The sequence below is a fragment of the Hoplias malabaricus genome, chromosome 12 (genome assembly GCF_029633855.1).
Source record: "Hoplias malabaricus isolate fHopMal1 chromosome 12, fHopMal1.hap1, whole genome shotgun sequence".
Taxonomy (NCBI): domain Eukaryota; kingdom Metazoa; phylum Chordata; class Actinopteri; order Characiformes; family Erythrinidae; genus Hoplias; species Hoplias malabaricus.
In genome coordinates this window covers 26,578,741-26,603,808 of record NC_089811.1, presented here as the reverse complement: position 1 = coordinate 26,603,808, position 25,068 = coordinate 26,578,741, and the positions used below count along the sequence as shown (strand labels likewise).

General features: G+C 38.7%; 1 protein-coding gene across 1 annotated transcript in view; it reads right to left on the bottom strand.

Moving 5' to 3' along the window:
• Nucleotides 1-996: 996 nt before the first annotated feature.
• The window catches only part of col4a1 (collagen, type IV, alpha 1), a 52,025-nt gene continuing 27,953 nt past the window's right edge, over nt 997-25,068 (bottom strand). The window contains exons 6-52 of the mRNA XM_066686191.1: nt 24,859-24,921; nt 24,686-24,739; nt 24,485-24,511; nt 24,116-24,193; nt 23,962-24,024; nt 23,680-23,715; nt 23,533-23,571; nt 22,129-22,221; nt 21,288-21,323; nt 21,077-21,130; nt 20,931-20,966; nt 20,777-20,821; nt 20,639-20,671; nt 20,415-20,466; nt 18,832-18,867; nt 18,587-18,730; nt 18,111-18,191; nt 17,521-17,604; nt 16,903-16,973; nt 16,491-16,682; nt 16,154-16,322; nt 15,937-16,029; nt 15,667-15,771; nt 15,455-15,552; nt 15,207-15,357; nt 13,041-13,154; nt 12,771-12,938; nt 12,576-12,665; nt 12,306-12,458; nt 12,127-12,225; nt 11,936-12,025; nt 11,509-11,648; nt 11,216-11,346; nt 10,654-10,730; nt 10,423-10,521; nt 9,361-9,411; nt 8,223-8,408; nt 7,718-7,851; nt 7,473-7,545; nt 7,209-7,280; nt 6,963-7,091; nt 6,694-6,792; nt 6,373-6,585; nt 5,778-5,955; nt 5,226-5,340; nt 4,875-5,047; nt 997-2,835 (exon numbers count right to left, since the gene is read on the bottom strand). Of these exons, the coding sequence (XP_066542288.1) occupies nt 2,754-2,835; nt 4,875-5,047; nt 5,226-5,340; nt 5,778-5,955; nt 6,373-6,585; nt 6,694-6,792; nt 6,963-7,091; nt 7,209-7,280; nt 7,473-7,545; nt 7,718-7,851; nt 8,223-8,408; nt 9,361-9,411; nt 10,423-10,521; nt 10,654-10,730; nt 11,216-11,346; nt 11,509-11,648; nt 11,936-12,025; nt 12,127-12,225; nt 12,306-12,458; nt 12,576-12,665; nt 12,771-12,938; nt 13,041-13,154; nt 15,207-15,357; nt 15,455-15,552; nt 15,667-15,771; nt 15,937-16,029; nt 16,154-16,322; nt 16,491-16,682; nt 16,903-16,973; nt 17,521-17,604; nt 18,111-18,191; nt 18,587-18,730; nt 18,832-18,867; nt 20,415-20,466; nt 20,639-20,671; nt 20,777-20,821; nt 20,931-20,966; nt 21,077-21,130; nt 21,288-21,323; nt 22,129-22,221; nt 23,533-23,571; nt 23,680-23,715; nt 23,962-24,024; nt 24,116-24,193; nt 24,485-24,511; nt 24,686-24,739; nt 24,859-24,921 (4,599 nt within the window). The 3' untranslated portion in view covers nt 997-2,753. The remainder of the gene's footprint in view (nt 2,836-4,874; nt 5,048-5,225; nt 5,341-5,777; nt 5,956-6,372; nt 6,586-6,693; nt 6,793-6,962; nt 7,092-7,208; nt 7,281-7,472; nt 7,546-7,717; nt 7,852-8,222; nt 8,409-9,360; nt 9,412-10,422; nt 10,522-10,653; nt 10,731-11,215; nt 11,347-11,508; nt 11,649-11,935; nt 12,026-12,126; nt 12,226-12,305; nt 12,459-12,575; nt 12,666-12,770; nt 12,939-13,040; nt 13,155-15,206; nt 15,358-15,454; nt 15,553-15,666; nt 15,772-15,936; nt 16,030-16,153; nt 16,323-16,490; nt 16,683-16,902; nt 16,974-17,520; nt 17,605-18,110; nt 18,192-18,586; nt 18,731-18,831; nt 18,868-20,414; nt 20,467-20,638; nt 20,672-20,776; nt 20,822-20,930; nt 20,967-21,076; nt 21,131-21,287; nt 21,324-22,128; nt 22,222-23,532; nt 23,572-23,679; nt 23,716-23,961; nt 24,025-24,115; nt 24,194-24,484; nt 24,512-24,685; nt 24,740-24,858; nt 24,922-25,068) is intronic.

The window sequence follows — 25,068 nt, the reverse complement described above, 5'->3', positions numbered from 1 at the left end:
TGTAAATATTCTGTTTGAATATTTGCTCTTTAAATATCTTTAAAAATCACATTTATTTTTATTGCATTTTACAAAATGTCTCAACTTTTCTGGATTAAGTGTTTGTAAATTCTGTTCATTTACATTTTTGCACAGCCTCCCAACTTTCTGGAAATGGGTTTGTGTGTGTGTGTTCATGTGTATCATCATTTTTGTCAATATTTAGTTTACTACATCATTTTAACACAGCAGCTGTCATGCATTCATTCATTGTCTGTAAGCGCTTATCCAGTTCAGGGTCACGGTGGGGCTGGAGCCTACCTGGAATCACTGGGCACAAGGCAGGAACACACCCTGGAGGGGGTGCCAGTCCGCAGAACGACACACACAAACCTATGGACAATTTTGAGTCGCCAATCGACCTACCACTTGTGTTTTTGGACTGTGGGAGGAAACCCACACAGACACAGGGAGAACACACCAAACTCCTCACAGACAGTCACCAGGAGCAGGATTCGAACCCACAACCCCAGGTCCCTGGAGCTGTGTGACTGCGACACTACCTGCTGCACCACCGTGAATGAACCAATAGAAATGCTGGAATAGAGCAATTCATTTGGAATGGTAAGCATTAAAATATCCCTTCTCTGGAACTATTGGTGTCAAAACTTTGAAATATTTTGAGGAGCAAAGACTATTATTGCTCCTCTGCCAAAATGTATTGAGGCAGGTGTAGCATTCTCCTCCATCCATCACAAACAGATTCAGTAAACTCTCTAATGAGATGGTGGGCTGTTATTCATCACTCTGTTTTCTCTGCTCCAGAGTCTAATGGTAGCATACTTTAACACCACTGTAGTCAATACGTGGCATGTTACATGATGATCTATGTAAACAAATCCATTAAGTTGTAAATGCTGCATGCAGCTGATAATAAAACTAACAAACACATCTATAAATAAAATTACACTTGGGTGCATATGCATGACACTGTATTATTTGAAAACGATACAAGGCACTTATACAAACAGTTTTATTGTATGACTTCAATACAGACAGGGCAAAGGCACAAAGTGGACTAGCATGAAATCTGGGAGAAAAAAAGTCTTAAAGCTGTGCTTTAAAATCCCATTCCATATCTGTATTCTTCCATAAATCTCAATGTTGACCAAGTGCTTTTACTTCTGTATCTGAACATTCGCAGGGAAAGAAACAACATCAGCAAAGAAAAGCTACAACAGCGTCCAAGTGAGGTCAGTGACGTTACATGAATTGGTACAATCAATTGGCATGGGATAAACCAGGAAGAAGAAGCAAGTGGGCGCTCTAGAATAGATCTTCTACAAAGGTGTTCACAACCCCAAGTTCATGTAAGGCACTTTCTGAATGCATAAATATAACTATCTGGTTTGGCTAAAATAGTAGTACAGTTTTAGCTGAATATATTTTAGAAAAACTACTTAGAGTTTATATACAAGAGGATTCTTGCAAAAATCAAGTATATTCAGTGTACAAAAAGTTGTTAAGTGTTTGTGTGCATATTCTTTGGTCTAGCATTCAATTACCAGGCACTTAAAACAGCAAAAAAAAAAAAAAAAACCTTGAGGCATATCATGTAGTCCATGGAGAACAACACTATAATGATACAGAAGACAGCACAGCATCCTTGATAGGGTGAGTCAAAAAACATATTTGGGTCAAACACAGATTGTGTAAGCTGGAAGGTAGGGTGGGAATATAGTGGCCGTATCAGTGTAACAGATCTATTAAAATGAGCATTGCAAGTAGTAAATAAACATAGTTTCACTTTGTTTAAAATTATAGTATTTTCTGATATGAATGCAACAGAGCGACTGCAAAACATACACACATGGCACACTCTCCCCACATACTAAAACTCTTTATGGATGTAAACATGTTTTTGCCCCACTGCTCTCCCCAGGCACAAAAAAAGAAACCCAAACAAATATGGGCTTACAAAAGCAAATAGCACTAAATAATATAATTCATCATTATGTGCCTCATTCAAACTGCTGAATTAATCATGACTTGGTCAAAAGAACAGTGAAAATGGCCATGTCCTTGGTCTCTTTGCAGTCTTATCTCATAGTTTCTATAAATAATGTAGTACAACAAAATTAAATGCATTTACCTGAAGAGATTATGGTGACAAGGTGTTAAGTACTAAATAAAGCTGGGTATTTACAACAGAGCAGAAACTACACCCTGGCTGCTGGACCACATAAAGGGGATGCTGGCAAACATAATTTACTTTGTAGTGGTACAAAAAAATAAAATTTCCAACGTTAGTATTATATGAAAAAAAAACGTATGAAAACAAGATTAACAGTTACTTACATTTTGGTGCTGTTAAATGGCATGGGTAAAAAAATAATTAAAATAAAAATAAAAACAAAACACGGAGAGGAAAAAAAGGAAAGATTTATTTGATAGCACCTGATTCATTCAACTATTTTTCAAAATGGCTACCTGTTTACTAATAGGTATTCTCAGTGCAATTGTAAACAGGTGTCATTGGTTAAAGAAATGTAGTGAGGACATTATTGTAGTGTTCTGTATGGAACAGAGCCATAAGCATGAGACACATCAGCACAGACCTGATGCTTGCCTTCCATTAATGTTCTTGAGCCTGAAAAAAAAAACACTTTTTTTTGTCCATCTCCTCTCTGTCTTTCTGAAGTAGCACCATGCTGATTTTTCTTCTGTAAAACTGGACCATAAAAACCAGACGCTGAGGATGGAGTTTGATAGGCCTAAGTCCTCTTCATACACACTTGACATCTGCTGATGTGGGTCCGCAAGCTGCCAGCCTTTAGTGTGGTGGGCACAGGTTTTCTGGAATGAGACATGGTGGTTACGAATAGTAAATCAGCAGCAGGTGTTTTACACAAATATATTTGGTGTAATGTGAAATGTCAAAATGAACTTTTAAGAATCTACAGCACTGGCAAGTTGTATTAAGTCCCAGGTAGCAGCATATCATTGCTGTCTAAAGCAAAACATGTATCCCAATTTTTTTGTCGATCTTGTGGAGTTTACTACATTATGGACACCGCAGCTGTCTTTCACATTGTGATAAAAAATGAATGATGTATGGAACAACAGATATGGTCTAAACGTACTTGGAATAAAACACTTTTACACTGATTTCCAGTGAAAGTTAAGGTATTGTCCTTCTTCTAAAAAGTTACTATTTTGAGACACGTTCTTTGGACAGTTATGATATGTAAGCTACACTATACATTCAAAAGGTTGTGGTCATTCAGTTGCTGTAAAGCATGCCCGTTATTTAGACGTGTTCAACTTTTGATGTACAATCTCCAAAGAATTACATTTAATAATAAAGTGGAATGTTCTAAAGCATCTAAACATGAGCCTCAGTTTACTATGAAAAATTCCATATGTGAGGTAGAGGAGAATAACACACACCCCCCTCCTCCTACAACCGGGCTTTAGAGACCTGTGTTTTCTGCAGTGGTGAAGCAGAGATATGATCATATGCATTTAAGATATTAGTACACAATCATGGTATCTAACACAGTTACAAAGAGACCAAACTGCCAGGTTTGCAGATTCATTTGTTACAAAACTGCACTGTTGCTAATATAGACCAAACACGAACAAAAGCTGATAAAAAGAATAGTGCTGCAGAAACTCCTCACCACACTGTCAGAAAAACTGTGACTGTGGTGGCACCCTCACAAGTCCATTTGTACCTTTAGCTAGGGAATATATTTGCGTTGTATTCTATTATAATTGTAGATAACAAACATTCACCTCTGCTTCTGGAGAAGAGAATGTGATGTACATTTATGGAACACAACTGGACTTTAAAGCCACTGTTGTAATTGTAATTTTGTGACCAATTATGTAATGTACCTCTACCGTACCCTTTTTTTTCTAAGAGTGCATGATGTTTGATAATAAAAAGTAACCACAGAACTGAATTAGCAACTTCATAATAGTCTTAATGCAAGACACAGGTTGTGTGTTTCACAATGAACTGCAACTTTACATAAGGCCAGTGCACAGAGAAACATAACATGCTATAAGGAGCTGGACACCTGAGCGATATAAAAAATTGTTTGACTTGACAGTTCGCTATTCATGCCATGTTTATGGCTGAAGAAAATCAATAGAGGTCTTCAACCCACATTAGCCAACTATTAAACATGGTGGTGGAGCCATATGGTATAGGCAGCCATCCCATGGGACTCATTAAACCAGATGATTGTGCTCCATGCTTGTGTAATGGTCAGTGCGTATGCGGCCATATTAAAGAATGAGCTGCAGCCTATTGTGCAACAATGCTCTCCCATAATGTTCCATTATACTAATGTCCCATTAAGCATAACTAAAAACATTCATCTGTCATAGACTTTAATAGTTTTATGTTCTACTGTCAACCTTCTAGAGCTGAAACCATAGCATGTGCAAGATTTGCACTTCCCCCTAGTGGATAAAAAGACATTTTCCTTGTTTTCTGGATTTTAGCTAAAATAAACAGCAGAGTTGTTCAAATATGTTGTCAGCAAACATGCTACTACAGAATTTCTGCAGATTCCTCTTATCTAGGAGTATAATCAGATGATAAAGTAGGCAACCTACAACAAACTTTAGGACCTGATTTCATTACAACTGTATAGTCTCCTTATAAATTTGATTCTGCTCTGTTTTGATGCAGATAAACTCATGACATGTTCACCGAGGTTACGCATTCTCCTCTTCAATGATGATGTGAATTGCAGTAAAGAAAATGTGAACATGGAAAGCATAGGGTTATTCCAAGACCTTGTTCTACTGCAAACATTGTTTGCATACATGTGGAGTGGTCAAATATCATAGAATTATGAATAGAATGTGTAAATGTATACCTAAACATTTCATCATCCTCAATGGTGGCCAGCCAGAAGCTGTAGGAGTTGGCATAGTAGTTGCAGGTGCCACGGCCATGACACTCAATGAAGGGGGCAGAGCGGAACTCCTCAAGGCAGGAGCCAGGAGAGGCCAGAGCCTGACCAGAGCCCTCAGCACCTGCACTGGTGTGCTGAGAGAGAGAGAGAGAGAGAGAGAGAGAGAGAGAGAGAGAGAGAGAGAGAGAGAGAGAGAGAGAGAGAGAGAGAGAGAGAGAGAGAGAGAGAGAGAGAGAGAGAGAGAGAGAGAGGGATTATAAGCTTTAATCCAATTTATACATATTCTACACTAGATATTTTGCTTTCTCTCACCATTACAAAGGAATATCCTATCCAGAGAGAGGTCCAGTCATGAGGGCAGGGTGGAATTGCAACACTCTGACTGTGCACAGCAATCACCATGGCAGGGGCCTCACACACAGCACACCTATGTAAAGATAATAATTGTTTACAACAATACAACATAATTGTTGTAATTTGACTGGGCCGACCATCTCTATTTATTTTTTATCAATAAGATAAGGATGTCTGTCACCAATTCTTTAAAAGCTATTTCCCCACAGCATTGGGCCATTTTTAAAGCAGCCATAAAATGTGTGGAGTTTTCAAACATTGACATATAGAAAGTTCATAAAACCTGTCTGTTTAACCTTTGCACAGTTTTTTTGTGGAGAGGTGTGAACACTTTTTACACATTCTCAACATTCTCCTCTCATCCCTTCTTGCTCTCTAGCAGCTCATATCACATTAACAATATTTCACAAATTGTTATACAGAGTGCAAATAGTTTTCATTTTGAGAAAAAATAAATAAAATTGGTTAAATTAATGCACAAGATCTTATGATATTAAAACACCTACTGACCTGCTGATAAATGGTTTGATGCTATCTCCAGTCACTGGGGCCATACTCATAGGCATGGGCTCAGGAGAGGTGAGCCAGTAGGAGTAGTCATTACGAGAGGCAAAGTTACACACATTATTGATGTTGCAGAAGAGGAAAGGCATGGGGCTGAACTTCCGCAGGCAGCTACCAGCCGTACCTATAAAACAAAAAGAGCATCCATTAGCTTTGATGTTCTGCATTTTCCTATTACATAGTTAGCATGTTCACCAGTCCTCTTAGACTGTCATTTGTTCTGACTCTGGTCTGTTCATTTGTCTGCAAATATCCAACATTTTTTCTGAAATTGAAAGTACTTTGTGGGTAATTTTGTGTCCCACTTTGCTGCAGTAACAGCCTCTACTCTTTTGAGAAGGCATTTTATTAGATTTTGAGAAGATTTAGTGAGGATCTGACAGCGTTCAGCCACATCTTTGAGTTTAGGAACAGATGTAGGGTAAAGTCTTGTATAGTGAGTTTGGCTCATGTGCTCCAAAGTGTACCTTTTGGTCCAAAATTCCAATTAATCCAATTTGTTCAAATGTGTAAATTGTGGAAATGTATGTGTGAAACTGACCCAGGTCCTGGCCGTGTGATCGCTCATTGCCTTGCACGTAGAGGAGGGAATATCCATCGTAGATTGGAGTGGTTCCTTGAGGACAGTGTGGCACATCTACCGATTGACTATGGCGAGTTACTAGGAAGCCATGGTCCATAGAGGAGGGGCCAGGAGGGCCAACCTGACCAGGGACTCCATCAGGACCTGGGGGGCCTGGATATCCTCTGATTCCTTAAGAAAGCAAAATTAAATCCAAATAGAATATCAGAATGTGGTAATGTATATTAAAGATTATTCAACACAATGGCAGAACATATTCTGGCATGTAAACAATCATACCTGAAGGTCCAGGAAGCCCAGGATCTCCTTTAGCTCCAGGAATTCCATTGTATCCTGGTGGCCCATCTTCTCCTTTAACACCCTGTATACCCGACTGTCCTGGATAGGCAATGATATAGGATTTGGTAAAAGAAAACAAAACTGAATGAGACAGGGCCAACACTATTAGCAATTAAATTGCATGAATGTGATTTAAGATTCCAAAACCCCAGTTTATAGCTGACCAGCTGCTTGAGTTCATGTTTGTAGGATAAAGCATATGGCCCTACCTTGCGCTCCTTTATCTCCAGGATGTCCCTGAGCCCCAGGCAGACCTGGGGGACCCTGTGGTCCCGGAGGGCCGATATCACCTTTGATGAAGGTGTGGGGGCCAGGAGGTCCAGGGTATCCCACATTTCCTTAGGTATTAGAGAGTAAAATCATTGAAATCCAGCATTATATAACATGCCAAATATGTACTGCTAAACATACAGCATCACCTAAATAATCATCAGTAGAACAAAATGTTCAATTACCTTTAGGTCCTGGGAATCCTCTGTCCCCAGTCTCACCCTTGAAACCAGTCATTCCAGGTTCACCTTTCATTCCTGAAGAAGACATAATGCCATGAAATCATTACTTATTTCAGACACAAATATATACAAAGAAGAACAGAAGAGCAGGACCAGATCAAGACTATTGCACAGCACAAAACACAGCAGAATATTTTGCTACTTTGTGCTTTGTGTGACAGACCTAAAAAAGATTATATCAGATACACTCTTTCATATAAATCTCACCTGGGAAGCCAGGAACACCTTGAATTCCCATCTCACCCTTTGGTCCATTATAACCTGGTAATCCAGGCTCACCCTGAATGGCACATATACAGTTATGAAATGTGTTGTCTTGTCATATTCCATAATTATAGTTATTGCTGGTAGCAATCCATATCAGAACATTAATGAATGAATGAATGAATGAATGAATGAATGCCTGAATGAATGAATGAATTTACATGCCTGTAATATGACATTTAACTTACAGGAAGACCAGTGAAGCCTTTGTCGCCTTTCAAACCCTCAGTACCCTGTGGGCCAACGAAACCTTTATCTCCCTTCTCTCCTTTGTCTCCCGGACTTCCGGGAACTCCTACTGGACCTGGGGCACCAAACTGCCCTGCAAACATGACACAAAATATGAAAATATGATATTATGCCTAATATCAGTACTGATTGATACAGTCAATTATATTGCTATTAAATGTAATATCAGATGAAAAGCATTATGTTTTTATTGTTTTCTTAAATACAACCACAAAAAAGCAATGCTTCATAGAATTCTGTGCAGTATATGGTTTCTTGTAATTACAAAATAATGCCTCATTATGTATTATCACCATCTGTTGACATTCTATTCACAGATATAATAGTTAGGCCCCAAAAAAGCAAAACACTTTTCAGGTAGTAAAAGTAATGCACAACAATGAAGCATCTTCTAAACAAGCTTAAGAACTCTATATTAGCAATAGTAAGACATATGAGATGTACCTGGCTCTCCTGGAAATCCTTGAGCTCCTTTATCTCCTTTAGGTCCCTCCTTAGAAGGCCCTGGTGGTCCTCTTTCTCCAGGTGGACCCTCGAACCCCTGAAGACCTGGCAAGCCCTTGTCTCCTTTGGTTCCAGGAATACCTGGCATTCCAGGACTGCCAGGGAGACCTGGGGGGCCTGTATCACCTGAAGTAGAAAATCATATTGTTTTAGTGAGTATTCAAACAAATAGGGCAAAGTTTGTTTGAGAGATTCCTATTGGGGCCATGGTTAATGTGTCTGCTGCGCAGTGTATGACTTGTATGTTTCAAACATGACTGTGGCCCTAAAAATATATTGTAACATTTTTATATTTATTTCGATATTAAATTATTAAACTTTCATCAATTACTAAACTTTCATTCAGAGAATATTATTTAAAGTGTTTTATTTCATGTAATTATTGCTTTACATTAAATATTTCTGTCCACCCTCACAACAGGTGCAAACTGTATGTGTAATTGCAAGTGAGTAGAGAAAACTGTAATTGCAAGTGAGTGGGGAGAGAAGCAGTGTGCTGCATTAAATATGTTACTAGAAACACAAAATAAAAATAAAACCAAAGAGAAATAGTAACATAGGTGGTGTAGGAGGGTACGTTTCCATACCCTGCTGCTGCAAAATAGCACAGATCTTCATGCCTTTAATGCTGAGGTTTGTTGGTGTTGGTCTGGTGCTGGTTTAGCTGGTCACCTATAGGTACTGGTTGTCCAGGATATTAGCATCCAAAAGCAACGTATCTTCTTTGTCTAATCAAAAACCTGTGTCTCCATTTTTGTCCATTTTTAGTTTATCTACTTTATTCGAACACAGCAGCTGTCTTTCACATCTTTTAAAAAATGCATAATTTATGTTTTATTTTATTTTTTCTATTTTTGCATTTGCAACATTTAATTTTCCTTTTGATTGTTGAAAATTGTTTGCTGATTTTATATTTTTTTGTAAATAAATGACAGAAAATTAACTCTGTATACATATATAAGTTATTGGTGTGAAAATTTAGGTTTTTTTTAAAAGACTATTTTCTTTTCTTTAATTCAGTTCTTGAAAATTGAAAATGTTAATTGGGGCTAATTTCAGTCAAATCAGAGTCTCTGACCTTTGATTCCCAACTGTCCAGGAATTCCAGGAAAGCCTCTGCCAGGTAAACCTGAATAAAAATAAATAATCAACACATCATTTTTAATTGAAACTCATACCTGTAAACGGAAGATTCAATCTTAAGTTAAGTGTATAAGATTTGAGGGATGTAGCCATATTCAAATGTTTGTGTGTCAAACACCATAACATGGTCTGTTTTCTTTCAGAACAAGATAGTCTCATTCACAGGCTTGGATGATATTTCCTTGGGGGAAAATAAATGTTGATTAATATAGATAATTATCACAATATACATTTTTTGTAACATTATCACAATTATTAAAATGCTTTTAAAATGTATACAATGGATACACCAAATGTTTTTAATGCTAATGATTTTATTATCATTATTTAAAATATTCAAAGTGCTCTGGCATGACACTGTCTAATCATATTTATGTCCATGTTTTTGTTATTGCTGTTAGCTGATGCTCAGCTGGTTAGTTCTTTGGCTACTTAAACTGGACTGAAATCAACAATTATTCCACTGTGCCCAAATCTGTCATTACACAGTTGCCATTGCAAATACTTTAATAACATTATTTTGTGTGTAGCATGGTATGTTGTCTTTGCGTAATATCAGGTGTAATTTTTTTATAGTTTGTTGACTGCTAAATTAGCACATAGGATAAAGCTCCAGAAAGACTATTCCACACTTTCAAGTCAGTATGCCGCACTATATGACCACTGCTTGGACAGTGCTTTTTCTGATAAAAACCGCTGAACTGGTAAAGTGACTAGTGCTTTTAAGGTATCAGAAAGCTACATGTGTTTGATTGTTTGCGTGTCACCTATAGCATAATCCATCATAAAAGGCTCTGATAGGCTGTTTAAAAGTCAGGACGGAGCATAAATGGGTTTTATTCATAAAGCCAAATGCTGCGTATTTATTATGTGAAAATATTGAATGTTTTAAAACTATTTTTTTAACATTGCTGAAGACAATACATATTGATAATATTATCAACCAGGCCTACTGATCCATATTTTCAAGGGTGTATCTGGAAAAACAATCACTTACCTGGGTCACCCCTTTCACCAGAGGACCCAGGAATGCCATCTATTCCTGGATCTCCTTTCTCCCCTGGCTGCCCAGGGGGACCTTGCATACCAGTGTCACCTGCATACAAGCAAGACATTGTAATGTGCAAATGATGTTTGAAAACAATACTGACACTTAAACATTCTTGTACTAGTAAAATGAGTTCATAATGGACATTATGACACTATACAAGAGAATGATATTACACACCTGGCCGTCCGTGAAGACCAGGATCTCCTGGTAACCCAGGTAAGCCCACCGCACCTTTTTCTCCTGGCACCCCTGGGCTACCTGCTCAGAAATTAAATAGTAAATATAGCTGCAAGCAGCAGTCTGAGGATTCAAGCATGCGCTAGCCTAATTAACCAATCTGCACAGTGATGAAAATTACAGCAGTATGGATAGAGCATTGTCACAAAAAGGGCAGAATCTATCATAATTAATCTTGCACAATGACCCCTGTTACAGTATGTGCCAATGAGGCCTAACAAGGTGTAGTACAATCTGGGTTTATGTAGTTGTTTTGATGTGTGTTATATGTCTCTGAGTGTCTGTGTGCTGTGTATCAGATTCTGTGTGTGTGATGTTTGTTGTGTGTGTCAATGTGTGTAACGTGTCATGTCAACTTTTACAATTGAGCCTCAAGGACCTATATATTCTGCCTATATTAATTTAGTTTTAATTTGGAAAATCGCACACATATTTGAGTGTGAAATAGTTTAGTGATTTTCACCCAATGTAGGTATATGTGGTATCAGCAGAACCCTATCACTTGCCTGTATGGCCAGGGAGCCCTATATCTCCTTTTGTCCCTGGACGTCCTGGACTACCAGGGACACCCATTCCACCTTTCACTCCCTTTTGTCCAGACTCCCCAGGGAAACCAGGTGGACCCATTTGACCCTGTGGGAATAGGATATTTATGTAGTTTAGCACAGCTACATTGAGTGTTATTTTTCAATACTGATATTTGTTCAGATATTTACTGAAATTGTTAATATTCTAACAGGCAATACATTTTATGTGAACCATAAAAAAAAATTAGCAGACATATAAACACTGCACCTGTTCACCAGGAAGGCCAGGGATTCCTATTCCTGGCAGGCCAGGTGCTCCTTTATCACCTTTTTGACCTTCATCTCCCTTAAAACCATGATGGCCAGGTGTCCCACTTGTCCCTTTCGAACCCTTTGGCCCACTTACACCTGTAAACCCATTAGACAAGTTAGTAATGCAGACAAGTGCAAAAAGTCATGTGTTCTTCTTCTGGCAGTGATCGTATTTATGACCATCCTCAGTTGTGTCTCAATCGAAAAACAATAGCAGGGAATTAAAAATAGCAAATAACAGTTGAAATACAGTATTGTAAACCTCTTTGGTCAGATATGCTAGCTTTGTAGCTCCAGTGCAAAACTAACTAAATAAATAAATAAATAAATATATTTCAGAAATCCAGTATGAATTTGTCTTTTGTAGGTTTTATGCTACATACCTGGAATTCCCATTTCTCCTATGCTGCCTTTAATTCCATGTTGTCCTGGTACCCCAGGCTCTCCAGGTACTCCAGGATCACCTTTATCACCTGTGGTGTAAACATAAATAATATTTTCATCTTTCTGTGGTGGCAACTGAACTTTAGTGTTCATCACTGAGCTTACAGTACATTACTGACAGGAATATTACCTGGCTGTCCTGGTAATCCAGGCATTCCGTCCTTTCCAGGCATTCCAGGATCTCCATGTGTTCCAGGGTATCCTTTCTGTCCTGTAAGACCAGGATCCCCTGTACAAGAATTTAGACACTTCAGTGTTTTTATGCTTTTGGAAATCTGAAAGTTCAATTTTACAATGTTGTCCTCAAACCTCGTTCTCCAATGTCTCCTTTTTGTCCTTTCAAATTTTCCATGTCCACTTCAGTCATATTTCCAGGTGGCCCACGTTCTCCTTGTTCACCTCTTTCTCCTTTGGGACCTTGTTCACCAATCACTCCCCTAGGCCCAGTCACACCCGGATCACCTAACAAGATTATATTTAATCAAGAGCACACAGAATGTTAGCAAACATTATGCAAAATGCAAAAGGTTGTGTGCATATAACAAATAACTGACACAGTATACATCACTAATGCTTTACCTCTTGGTCCAACTGATCCAGGTTGTCCCCGTTCACCTTGCAATCCAGGTTGCCCAGGTTCTCCCATTATTCCTACATCTCCTTTGGGACCTACAAACAAATTCACAGAACCAAGGGAAAGTTTATTCAAAAAACAATGGGTACATATGCATCACAGAGAGATGATGGAAAGGGTACTGAAAACCGAGCACCTACCTCTTTCCCCAGGGAATCCATCTTTTCCAGGCCGTCCTGGTTCTCCTGGCAAACCCTTAGGTCCTGGGAACCCAGGTAACCCTGAGGTACCTTTCTCACCCGGAGGACCAGGCATTGATGGACCTGGAAAACCTGGCAGACCTTTCTCTCCCTTTTCACCAGTAAATCCTATGATATGCAGAAACATAAGTGAAGTAGATGGGTGTACAGATGTGTTTGTACTGCCAGGTTCATAAGTATTAGGTTAAGAAGAATCAAAGAGGAACTCACCAGAGGGACCAGGTTTTCCAGGGGGTCCCATTGGTCCAGGTGCACCAGGTTCACCGGGTCCTGGAGGTCCAGGTGGTCCTGCCAAACCAGAAGCTCCTGGAGGACCTTGGTCACCTGAATGTGTAAAATTAGGATAAATAGTATATATAGTCATGGGGAATCCCTACATAAATATGTACACAAAGAGCTTAATTCATATCTATGAAAGCAGTTTCAATTTTTTTTGTTAATTGTAATGTTTATTTATTGTATCTTAATAGAGCTACTGTTTCAATGCAAGATACATTTCAGATATTGGATCTGACAATAAAGTAAGTAAGTAAGTATCTATCTATCTATCTATCTACTTATTATACAAAACTGAAGTTTGCTGATTTCCATTCAGTTTGAACAGGACATTAATAATAAGCACTGACTTATCCAAATATGCAATGAATGAGCTCACATGCTTGCTCAAAAATGACATCCACTGATTTATTTCATTCATATTCTGTAAACACTTCATCATGATCAGGGTTGCAGTGGGTCTGAGAGCAAAATCATTGAATTATTGACTGCAAAGCAAAAACGTACTCTGGATAGAGCACTAGTCCAGGGCATGTCACACTCAACCAGTCACTCATGCATTCATACCTGTGACCATTTTCACACAGCCAATCAACCTATGGCCAACATATGTTTTTGTACTGTGGGAGGTAATTGGAACACCCAGAGCACATGCACACCGAACACACCATACTCCTGACAGCCAGTGACCCAAGTTGAGACTATATTTGCAACCCCAAGACCCTGGCGTGTGTGTGGCAGTGACGTGACCTATGACATTAGAATGTCTTGTGTATGAACATTGTAAAAACGCCATTTCGCTATGCAAAATCTAATTAAGGATATTGTTAACTGGTAACTGATATTATCACATCTCAGAAAGACTGAGTTTTTCAGAAATAAAGATGGGAGGAAAACTCCAGAAATTAAGATAAAACAGTAAATACTTGAGGATTTCATCATGTACAGTACGTAACACGATTTAAAATTCAGAGAATCTGCAAATAATATCCATATGCAACTGACAAGACCCAAAACCATACTGGCTGGCTGTGATCTTCTGGCCCTGAAGTGACACTGAATCATTAACAGACAGGTTTCTGTAGTGGAAATTATTGCACGGTCTCAGAAATTCTTGCAAAAAACTTTACACTGTGTGTAAAGACTTTTTTGTCACTGCATCAACAAATATCATAATAAAAACCATATATAAATAGGATCCAGTAGGTCTGACGCCTTCCCTGGGCCTAAGCTCAGATGAACTGAGGCAAAGTGGAAAAGTGCCCTGTGGTCCAAAATATACAATTTTTAATTATTTTTGAAAATATTGTATTATGCGTCCTCCGGGCTAAAGAGAAGAGGGACCACCCGACTTGCTATAAGTGTACAGTTCAAAAGTCAGCATCCGTGATGATGTGAAGGGGCATTAGGGCACATGGAATGGGTGACTTGCTCACCTGTGATTGCACTGTGGTAATAAGACTACACTTATGTTTATAAATTGTTTAGTTCCTGTTTATTAAATGTTAATTAATTAGGTTGTAAACACCCTAAAGTTTACTAATAATCGTCTCCAACAGAGAGAGAAAAGGCGACAGTGAACTTTATTGTATTTTGGTGGTTAAATGGTTAAATTTATTAACAAATATGTGATGAAGCCAACAGGCTTAATGCTAATGATGGAGAAAACAAAGTAAGGTCAGTATCCGACAAGACCTGAGGTTTAACAGTGTAGATGGTTTGTATATTTGGTACGGTTTCCTCAAACATTCCAAAGTGCATTGGCCACTAAAGTGTCCATAGATGTGAGTATGTCAGTGAATAAGTCAGTGTGTGCTGCCCTTCAAAGGACTGGTGCGCCCTCCAAGGTGTGCTCCCGCCTTGCGCCCAGTGATTCCGGGCAAACTCTGAACCCACCTCAACCCTAAATTGGATAAGCAGTTATAGACAATGAATGAATGCTGTCATCAGGAACATCAACGTACCATCCCTAGTGGCAGATTTTAATAAATTTTCTGTGGGGGCTCTGGGCATGTTTGGTTTATGTGGTTAATTAATTCTGAATTTATTGGCAGCTAAATACAACATTTTTCAATATGTGCCAGCAAACATTTAACTTACCTTTCACTCCTTGAGGACCAGGTGGCCCAGTGTGTCCTTCTGTTCCAGGTACACCTGGCATTCCTACATTACCCTTTTCACCTGGAAACCCTGGCACTCCTGGTTGTCCCACAGAGCCCTTGGGTCCTCGCTGGCCAACTCCTGGTTCACCCTTTAAGTTATTAATTGCAGGGCCCAAATCAATGGACTTTCTCATAGGATGCTATTAAAAAACAATATCACACCCATGCACTTTCGAAGCACCTTACTTTTTGTCCCGCTGGTCCTTGAAGTCCAGGAACACCATCCTGGCCTGGTCGACCTGGCTCTCCAGGGAGTCCATGGGAACCTGGTACACCAGAATGCCCTAAAGAAAAAAAGAAAAGGGCATTGATAAAAATAATGGTACTGTTATTAGGTCATACATAAAACAATACTTTGACACTTCACATAAGACCAATACGATTAATGCAAAAGTTACCTCTTGGCCCTGGAGGACCAGGAAGTCCAACTCCTGGAGAGCCAGGTTCACCCTTATGGCCTTGCAATCCTGGAAACCCTTGATCACCAGGAGGCCCAAATTTACCTTAAAAAAAGAAACGAATGCCAACATTTATTTTAACATCACAGGTGCCTGAGGTACATAATTTATTTTTGCTTTATTGATTTATCTACTGTAACTGATATTGTTCAATAATCTTCAAGGCTCAGTAAGGAATAAGGAATAATAATACAGCTGATAATATGTCACCTTGAAGGCCAGGTATTCCAGGTACTCCAGGAGGTCCTGGTGGACCCTGAGGTCCAGGTGAGCTCACACTTATTCCAGGTTCACCTTTAGATCCTGTAGTTGGAAGTAATTAAAGAAAACAAAGATCTAAAGGAAATGACAAGTAATTAACCCAGAGGAAGCATTAAATATAGGAAGCACAAAATAACAAACAATAGAGATTTTGTGAATTACTCACCTGGATGTCCTGGTAATCCAGGTATACCCCGTTGTCCTGGGCTGCCCTTCTCTCCAGGCTCTCCTGGTCGGCCAATCCCAGGAAGACCTGGGGGTCCTCTCTCTCCTGGCAGTCCAGCAATACCTGGATCTCCATCTCGACCACGGTCTCCTTTAATACCTTCTCTTGCCTTTTCAAAAAGAAAGATTGTAAGTTACCATCACACATTTTCTAGGCCTCAGATAAGAGAAATCACATCCAGATTAGACATTCTGGTTGAAAACAGGCAAATAAAAAGAGGATAAAAGAAATGGTATTACTATTATTTTTTAATGATATAATGCCTATTAGTGCTCACTGGTTCGCCTTTTTGTCCTGGTATCCCTGGACGTCCATCATTCCCAGGAAGTCCGTCAATACCTGGAAATCCCCTGTTGCCAGGGAGTCCAGGTTCACCCTTCGCTCCCTTCAAATGTGGTGGTAAATAGATATCGCCAGGCTCACCCTGTGCTCCAGGAGCACCCATCAAACCTTGGGTACCTTCTTTACCCTGAAGTTTAATAAAAGAAAGAAAAATAGTGTGTATTAGCTAATTAATACTATTTTCCAGATTTCCTTGAGTTATATATTTCTAATAGCCACAAACCCCATTTCCGTAAAGAATTTAGGACATATTCAGTTGTGTATTACATATGCTTAGTGTAAATGATGATCTGAAAATCTTTCAAGAAAATCAAGAAATTTGATCAATTAGAATTGGCACCACTTACAGGGATTCCAGGGATTCCAGAAGGCCCAGGTGGACCCTTTTCTCCTTTTTTGCCTGCTTGTCCAGGGAATCCTAAAAATATATGTCTTTTGATAAATAAAGAGTATAAAACATTCATTTATAATAACTAAGATGCAATAATACTGTTATTACAAAACTTTAAAATTTGTTAACAAACCGCATACAGCAGACATTTCTTTTTACTGATCTCATTTTATACTACTCCCATGTCTACTCATGGATTGTAGCCACATAAAAACTAATCTAATTGGATAACCAATTTTTTATTGATATTGACATGCCCAAGTTCCACGTGCAGCCATACATGCACAGGTCACCATGATTTATTTATGAAATTATTTGTTCTGTTTTCTCTTCAGTGGTATGCATCTAATGTCCAGTGATGACAGCTAGCTGTATTACTTGATTCTATGTATTTTTATTTTTCCCAAATAATCTTAAGAACAATCTACAAAACAATGCCTATGACACCTTCCATATGTTTACTGAACACCTGAAATTGTTTTAGGCTATCCTTCCAAAATCTGAAATTCCTTTAAATGATTAAACTCCCCTTTTTTTGCCCAAATTTTACACATAAAGCCTCATGAAACCTCACCTTGTTGTCCTTTAATTCCCTTAGGACCAGGTAAACCTGGAGACTCAGTTGCAGTACATTCTGTGCACGTATCTCCTTGGTCACCTATGAGAGCAGGAATCTTTTAAGTCAAATTTTATATTAGGCTAAATGTAAAAATAGAAAACAGTTCTCCTGTAAACCATGAAAATATCTTCATAAAAAGAGGCTGGTGTAGCTAAGTGCAACAGGTTGCAAATTTTTAAATTAACTTATCTACATTTGGCTTTCAATTCAGAAGATTTTATTAAGTTTTGTTTCCGATATGTCCGTTTCAGGTCCCTATTGAGGATGCGTACAACTCTATGAAATGGTTCAAGCTAATTATTCAAACTTAGTTTTAACTCGGTTCGGTTCAGGAGACTAGTGCACAAGTTATCTAAATCATTTAAAAATAAATGCATTACTATACATTATTTTACATTATTAAGTTAATATACATTGTTGAGTGCTAAGAGGTAAAACAAATATTAACCAATAACTCATAACTGTAATATCATGTTATATAAGTACAAAATTATTATATTGTGACACTTAAGCCAAACCACAATATTCTCAAATACACTTCTCACCTTTCTGTCCAACCTCTCCTTGTAACCCAGGGGGTCCAGGAGCACCTGGATCTCCACGTGGAATATCACATACTCCAGAAACTGAAAAATGGTTATGATAAACAGATGTACATTACATAAGAAATAAAACAGCATCTTCAAAATTGCTCTGTGCAAAGAAAAGTCCACAGTTAAAACCACTCATTTAAGGATTAAAGGACTGGAAAATCTGTGATCATCTGGAAATTGTGGACATTTGTTAAGTGGACTTCTGAAATTCTTATTTGAGTAACTCTGGTTTGCATCAGTCAACGATGTGTTATCAGACTATAGAGTGATTAATGTTTAGGGATTTGTGACTGTAATCTTAATATAAAATGAATTCAGTAGTGCTGCAACTGATTATTTTTACATACTGGTCCTATAAAAATTATCCATAGACATTTTCTCCTTTTATTTTCGTTTTAAAAGTTAGACGTAAACCAGGTTACACTTACCTATTCCTGGAGGTCCAGGTGGTCCAGCAATTCCATCAGCTCCTGGAAGTCCTCTTAGAGATTCTCCATCAGCACCTTTATCCCCTTTCTGGCCAATCTCTCCAGGAAAGCCTCTTTCTCCAGGAGGACCCTCAATGAATTTACCTACAAGCAAAAAGGAAAGCAAAGAAGGGAGAAAACAACATGAAAACATAACTCCCATAATCTGTAAATTTTTTAAAAGACCTGAAATATGGCAATGTTACCTGGGATACCAGGTTCTCCCCGTTGCCCGGGAGGTCCTGAAAAGAAACAAAAAACAAACAAACAAAATAAAATTATATTACCATAGAAGAATAGCACGTTTAATATAGACTGAACAAAAATATACATGCAACACTTTTGTTTTTGTTCCCATTTTCATGAGCTGACCTCAAAGGCCTAAGATGTTTTCTATGTACACAAAAGGCCTTTTTCTCTCAAATATTGCTCACAAATTTGTCTAAATCTGTGTTAGTGAGCACTTCTCCTTTGCCGAAATAATCCATCCACCTCACAGGTGTGGCATATAAGGATGCTGATTAGACGGCATGATTATTGCACAGGTGTGCCTTAGGCTGGCCACAATAAAAGACCACTCTAAAATGTGCAGTTTTATCACACAGCACAATGCCACAGATGTCACAAATTTTGAGGGAGCATGAGGAGAGCTGTTGCCCATGAATCGAATGTTCATTTCTCTACAGTAAGCCAGAGAATTTGGCAGTTCATCCAACCAGCCTCACAACCGCAGACCACGTGTAACCACACCAGCCCAGGACCTCCACATCCAGCACCTTCACCTCCACGATCGTCTGAGACCAGTCACCTGGACAGCAGTTTGCATAACCAAAGAACTTCTGCACAAACTGTTAGAAACCAGCTCGGGGAAGCTCATCTGCATGCTCGTCGTCCTCATCGGGGTCCCCACCTGACAGCAGTTTGTCATCGTAACCGACTTAAGCGGGCAAATGCTCACATTTGATGGCATATAGTACATTGGAGAGATGTTCTCTTCACAGATGAATCCCGGTTTTCACTGTACAGGGCAGATGGCGTTGTGTGGGTGAACGGTTTACTGATGTCAACGTTATGAATCGAGTGGCCCATGGTGATGGTGAGGTTATGGTATAGGCAGGCATGTGGACAACAAACACGGGTGCATTTTATTGATGGCATTTTGAATGAGGCCCATTGTTATGCCATTTCATCCACAACCATCACCTCATGTGGAAAAACAAATTTGTGAACAATATTTGAGAGAAAAAGGCTTTTTGTGTAAATAGAAAAAGTCTTAGATCTTTGAGGTCAGCTCATGAAAAATGGGAGCAAAAACAAAAGTGTTGCGTTTGTGTTTTAGCCTTGTTTATCATTACGAAAAATCCTAACGAATCCTTGCAGTAGGGATATGAACCCTAATAATAATAATCTTGCAATCAGGTTGCAACAAGCTCTAATTTTTCATGAAAAACAATTATATGTTTCTATGTTACTTAAGTGCATTTGTTACGGAAATATAATTGGAGAATAGTTTAAGGTTCTCCAAAATGCATGAACTGATTTTAAACATCCACCAGCTTAAACCCATGCTCACATAACTAGCATGCCACTGTAACAGGTGGTTGAAAAAGCAGAGTGGTTAACACTGCTGCTCTCTGACAGGGGTTCAATCTCCAGACTTTGCAAGCACACCACATTATACCACAAAGAGTAATTTGGCTATATCTATAATGATAATTTCACCAATTATTTGCCTAATTTACTTTGGATAAGTGTGTCTCCCTAACACACTTACCTCTTTCTCACTTACCTGTTTGTCCTTGTTGGCCTGGAAGACCAGGGAGGCCAGGTGCACCATTAACCTTAATGAAAAGAACAACAGCATTATTTTAAATCTGAAAGTTTTCTGTGAAATCAAAAGCAGGTAATGAAGCTTCAATCAGGAAAATTAAAATATATATGCCAGTCAGTATAACAAAGGATGAGCAGGCCAAAACATCATGGAATATACATAGAAAATGTCTGGCCACTTACATATACTGGAAGTCCTCTCTCTCCTTTTTGCCCCTAATAATAGAAAAAGATCCTAGTCAAATGTAATTTCAAAGCAAATTAATAAAAACACTATATTAAATTCTACAGACTCAAGTTAATAACAAATGGGATTTTTACCTTTAAGCCATCGTTACCGGAAAAACCAGGGTCTCCTTGTTCTCCCTGTTCAAGAAGCAAAGACATTGCAGAATATCACACATTTCGTATTATTCAGGTTTGCTCTTTGTGGCTGCTTTCAAAAAGCAAACCAAAAGCCAATGTTATACACTACCTTAGCTCCATTTTCTCCATCCTTTCCTTCTTTTCCCTAACAAAAAAAATGAAAAATGTAAATACAATGAGCTTTCCCTTAGTTTGAATGCTATATTTATAATTTACAGAGAGATATCACAAAGGGAACTTGTTCATGCCACTCACGGGTGCTCCCGGTGGTCCAGGATCACCTTTAATTCCTGCGTCATAAATATTACACTGAACAAAAAAAACATTTAATTAAACAGAGTCCACTAGAATCTTGTAAAGAATCGCTATTACATCACACATTATAACAATCCATTCTTTTAATTTCATAAGCATCCATGTACTAGGTTCTAAAAAGACATTAAAACCTTGACATCCCCGCACTTACTTTATCTCCTTTTTGCCCCTTTTCTCCTCTGTCTCCCTATGAAAAGAAAGCACAGAAAATATTAGGCTACATTTTCCTTCTGCATTGCAACATTTCTGATATGGCACTGTTAACTAGCAGGGGTTTAAAGAACTTTATTCATTATAAACAGTGGCATGAACAGGGGCCTGGAGGTTGTGGGTTCAATTCCCGCTCCGGGTGACTGTGAGGAGTTGGTGTGTTCTCCCCGTGTCCGCGTGGGTTTCCTCCGGGTGCTCCGGTTTCCTCCCACAGTCCAAAAACACACGTTGGTAAGTGGATTGGCGACTCAAAAAAGTGTCCGTAGATGTGTGAGTGAATGTGTGTGTGTCTGTGTTGCCCTGTGAAGGACTGGCGCCCCCTCCAGGGTGTATTTCCACCTTGCGCCCAATGATTCCAGGTAGGCTCTGGACCCACCACGACCCTGAACTAGATAAGCGCTTACAGATAATGAATGAATGAATGAATTTTCAATATGATTTATGTCACAGAGATGTCATTTAACTGGGATTTTATTATATGTTAATTATAATTCAAGTTATTTCATTATAGCACATCCAGTAAAATAATGAACTTATGAAACTGCAACTGAGCTATAAACAATACGAAAGCCTTAAGTGACTAGCATAACATCTAGCATGTCTCAATTTTCTAAGTCTGAAAACTGAAATATGAACATCCCATGTCAACAATAAAGTTTCAACAGACTGCAAATGTACATTTCTTCTGTGCTTTATACTTCTGTGTGAAATTATAAAAATATGTCTGTGAAAGTATCACTGAACAAAGTATTAATTATAAGGATTAAGTACAAGCTTCTTACCGGTGGTCCTGGTACATAGTGTGTCACTGGTCCCTGTCCAGCTTCATGAATGCTTCCAGCAGGGCCTGGAGGACCTCTGAGACCTTGTTCTCCCTAGGAACAGAGACATAGAATTTGTTTTTAATATCTCAGGAGATAAAAAAGTATGTCATGTTTCTAAAGACATCATATGTTCTTATTTCCATCAACCTCAGGATCATCCAAAAGGTGTTCTATCAGGTTGAGGTCAGGACTTTGTGCAGACTCTTACACACCAAACTCACTTACCCATGTCTTTATGGAGCTTGCTTTGTGCACTGGTGCACAGTCGTGTTGGAACAGTAAAGGGCCATCCCAAAACTGTTCCCACACATTTGTCCAAAATCTCTTGTTATGCTGAAGCATTAAGAGTTTCTTTCAATGGAACTCTGGAAGCTCTGGAACTCTTGAAAAACAACCCTGCACGGGATATATACCTCACAAACTTTACACTTGGCACAATGCTGTCAAACAAGTACTGTTTTCCTGTCAACCGCCAAACCCAGACTCGGATTGCCAGATGGAGAAGCATGATTAGTCATTCCACAGATCACGTCTCCCATGCTTTACAGTCCAGTGGCTGCATACTTTATACCACTGCAGCTGACGTTGCATTGTGCTTGGTGATGTAAGGCTTTCATGGAGCCTCCTGGCCATGGAAACCCATTCCATGACACTCTCTATGCACCATTCTTGTGCTAATTTTAAAGTCACATAGAGTTTGGAGGTCTGTAGCGACTGGTTCTGCAGAAAGTTTGCAACCACTGTGAACTATTATGCCTCAGCATTCGCTTACTCCGCTCTGTCATTTAACATGGCCTACCACTTTGTGGCTGAGTTGTTGTCATTCCCGATCACTTCCACTTTGTCATAATACCACTGACAGTTTAGTGTGATATAATTAGTTGCGAGGAAATTTCACAGCTGGACTTACACAGGTGTCATCCTATCATGTTACCAGCTGAAATTCACTAAGCCCTTTGATTGACACATTCATTCATAGATGTTTGAGTGAATATTTTGTCATTATAATGTATCTACAACCAGTAGTTTAACCTATTTTTAGCTTACCCTTGCACAGACCCAAGTGCAGTCCATCATGGTGAGAAAATCACTTCCTCGAAAATGAATTAATGTCCCACCTTTAGAGCTGTAATTACTTCATATAAGTTTTTAGTCAAAAAGAAAATTGACAAGTTCAGACACCAATCCTTTGCAGTGGATACATAGCTTAATTTGTTTTAAAAAATCATCTTAGTTGTGCTACATGGCAATCTGTCAGGTAAAAATGTGGGTTTTTGCTTTGGTTCTCCTTTGGTTGCCCATGTTTGGAGGATGAAACTAGATGTACTACTTGTGGATGTACAAACTGGAAGCCTGACTCACCTTCTCACCCTTCTCCCCAAGAAACGTGATTGGCTTTACCTACAATGAATATTAAAACATTCCATGGTTAACTTTTATTTTATTTGTTGTTTCTCTGGTAAATAAAACCAAGCAATGTGAATAACAATATTTTAAGCGAACACCTACAGTGGAACCAGGAGGACCAGGAGGTCCAGGATAGCCCTGAAAGGAAAGAAAGGAAGAAGAAAATGTTTTGCCATGTGATTCACATGTATTAATGTTGTTACAGAAACATTATCAATATTATTTATTACATATTGTATACGATATTTACTATAAGCATTTAAATATGATGTGGCATCACCGAACTGTGTTTCTTATAAACTTTCAAACATTAATTTGTGTCCCTTGAGTTTGTGTTGTTCCATAACATACAACCAGTCTTCATTGGAAAATTAGCTCACTCACTTTAATTCCTTGGGGTCCGGGTGGGCCGACAGGTCCTTCTGGTCCAGGGTTTCCATGTGGTCCCTTGGAAAAAATAAGATGTTTAAATACTGTTCTAAGTTCATTCATCAGTCAAGCAAAAAGGTCCAATACACACTTCATCAAGACCACTTACAGGAAAGCCTGGCTGTCCTTGAAAACCTGGTTCTCCTTTCTGAGGAATGAAACCACCAATGATACCACCTGGGTCTCCCTGAGAAAGAGTGAGAGAAATATCAGGCTGCTGTTCAGTTTTGTCAGCAAATGCTTTTATCGAATGCCAAACTACCATCCAATTGGTATCTACAAATGTCCATTTGGTATCCAATACCAAAATACCAAATCAACTAATAGTGTTGATTTAACACTGGTGAATTTACTGTGCAGGTCAACTGTCAATTAAAAATATAACACTTCAGAATTATATTACAAAACATGTCAATCAGAATTGTAACCAACCAATATATTTAAGTTCAGTCGCTATCAGGGCGTATTGTTTTCATACCTTCATTCCGTCGAGACCTGGTATACCCTGGAGAAATGATAAAAAAGAAACATAAAAATTTAAACTACAGCAGTTGGAATAAGCAAGAATAATTAAAGTTAAAATAATTAAATTCAGTATAACTATTAGTTCCATTATTTTAAAGGTTAATGCACTAGAATGTAATAGGTACTTAAGTGCAATATGAGATTTTTTTCTTACTGGTGGTCCTTGAAGCCCTGGTAAACCTGATAATCCGTCAGTACCCCGTTCCCCCTGGAAAACACAAACAGTTTTTAACAACAAATTTATATCAAATAAATGAATCGGCTACTGTCCTATTACTTGATTTGAGGAAGATAGATCAAATATAAATACAGGAGATATGAACATACTTTGGTTCCATTACACCCTGGTATTCCCCGTGGTCCTGGTGGGCCATCTTGACCTGGGAGACCCTGAGAATGATATGGGGCACACACATCAAACCCAGTTCCACTTGAATTAGACTATTACAAGACCTTAGCACTTTGTCTTGGGCGACCTACGGGTAATGTTTAAGGAGGGTAAAGGGCAAATATTCCAGCAAAAACCTATTAAGCAGA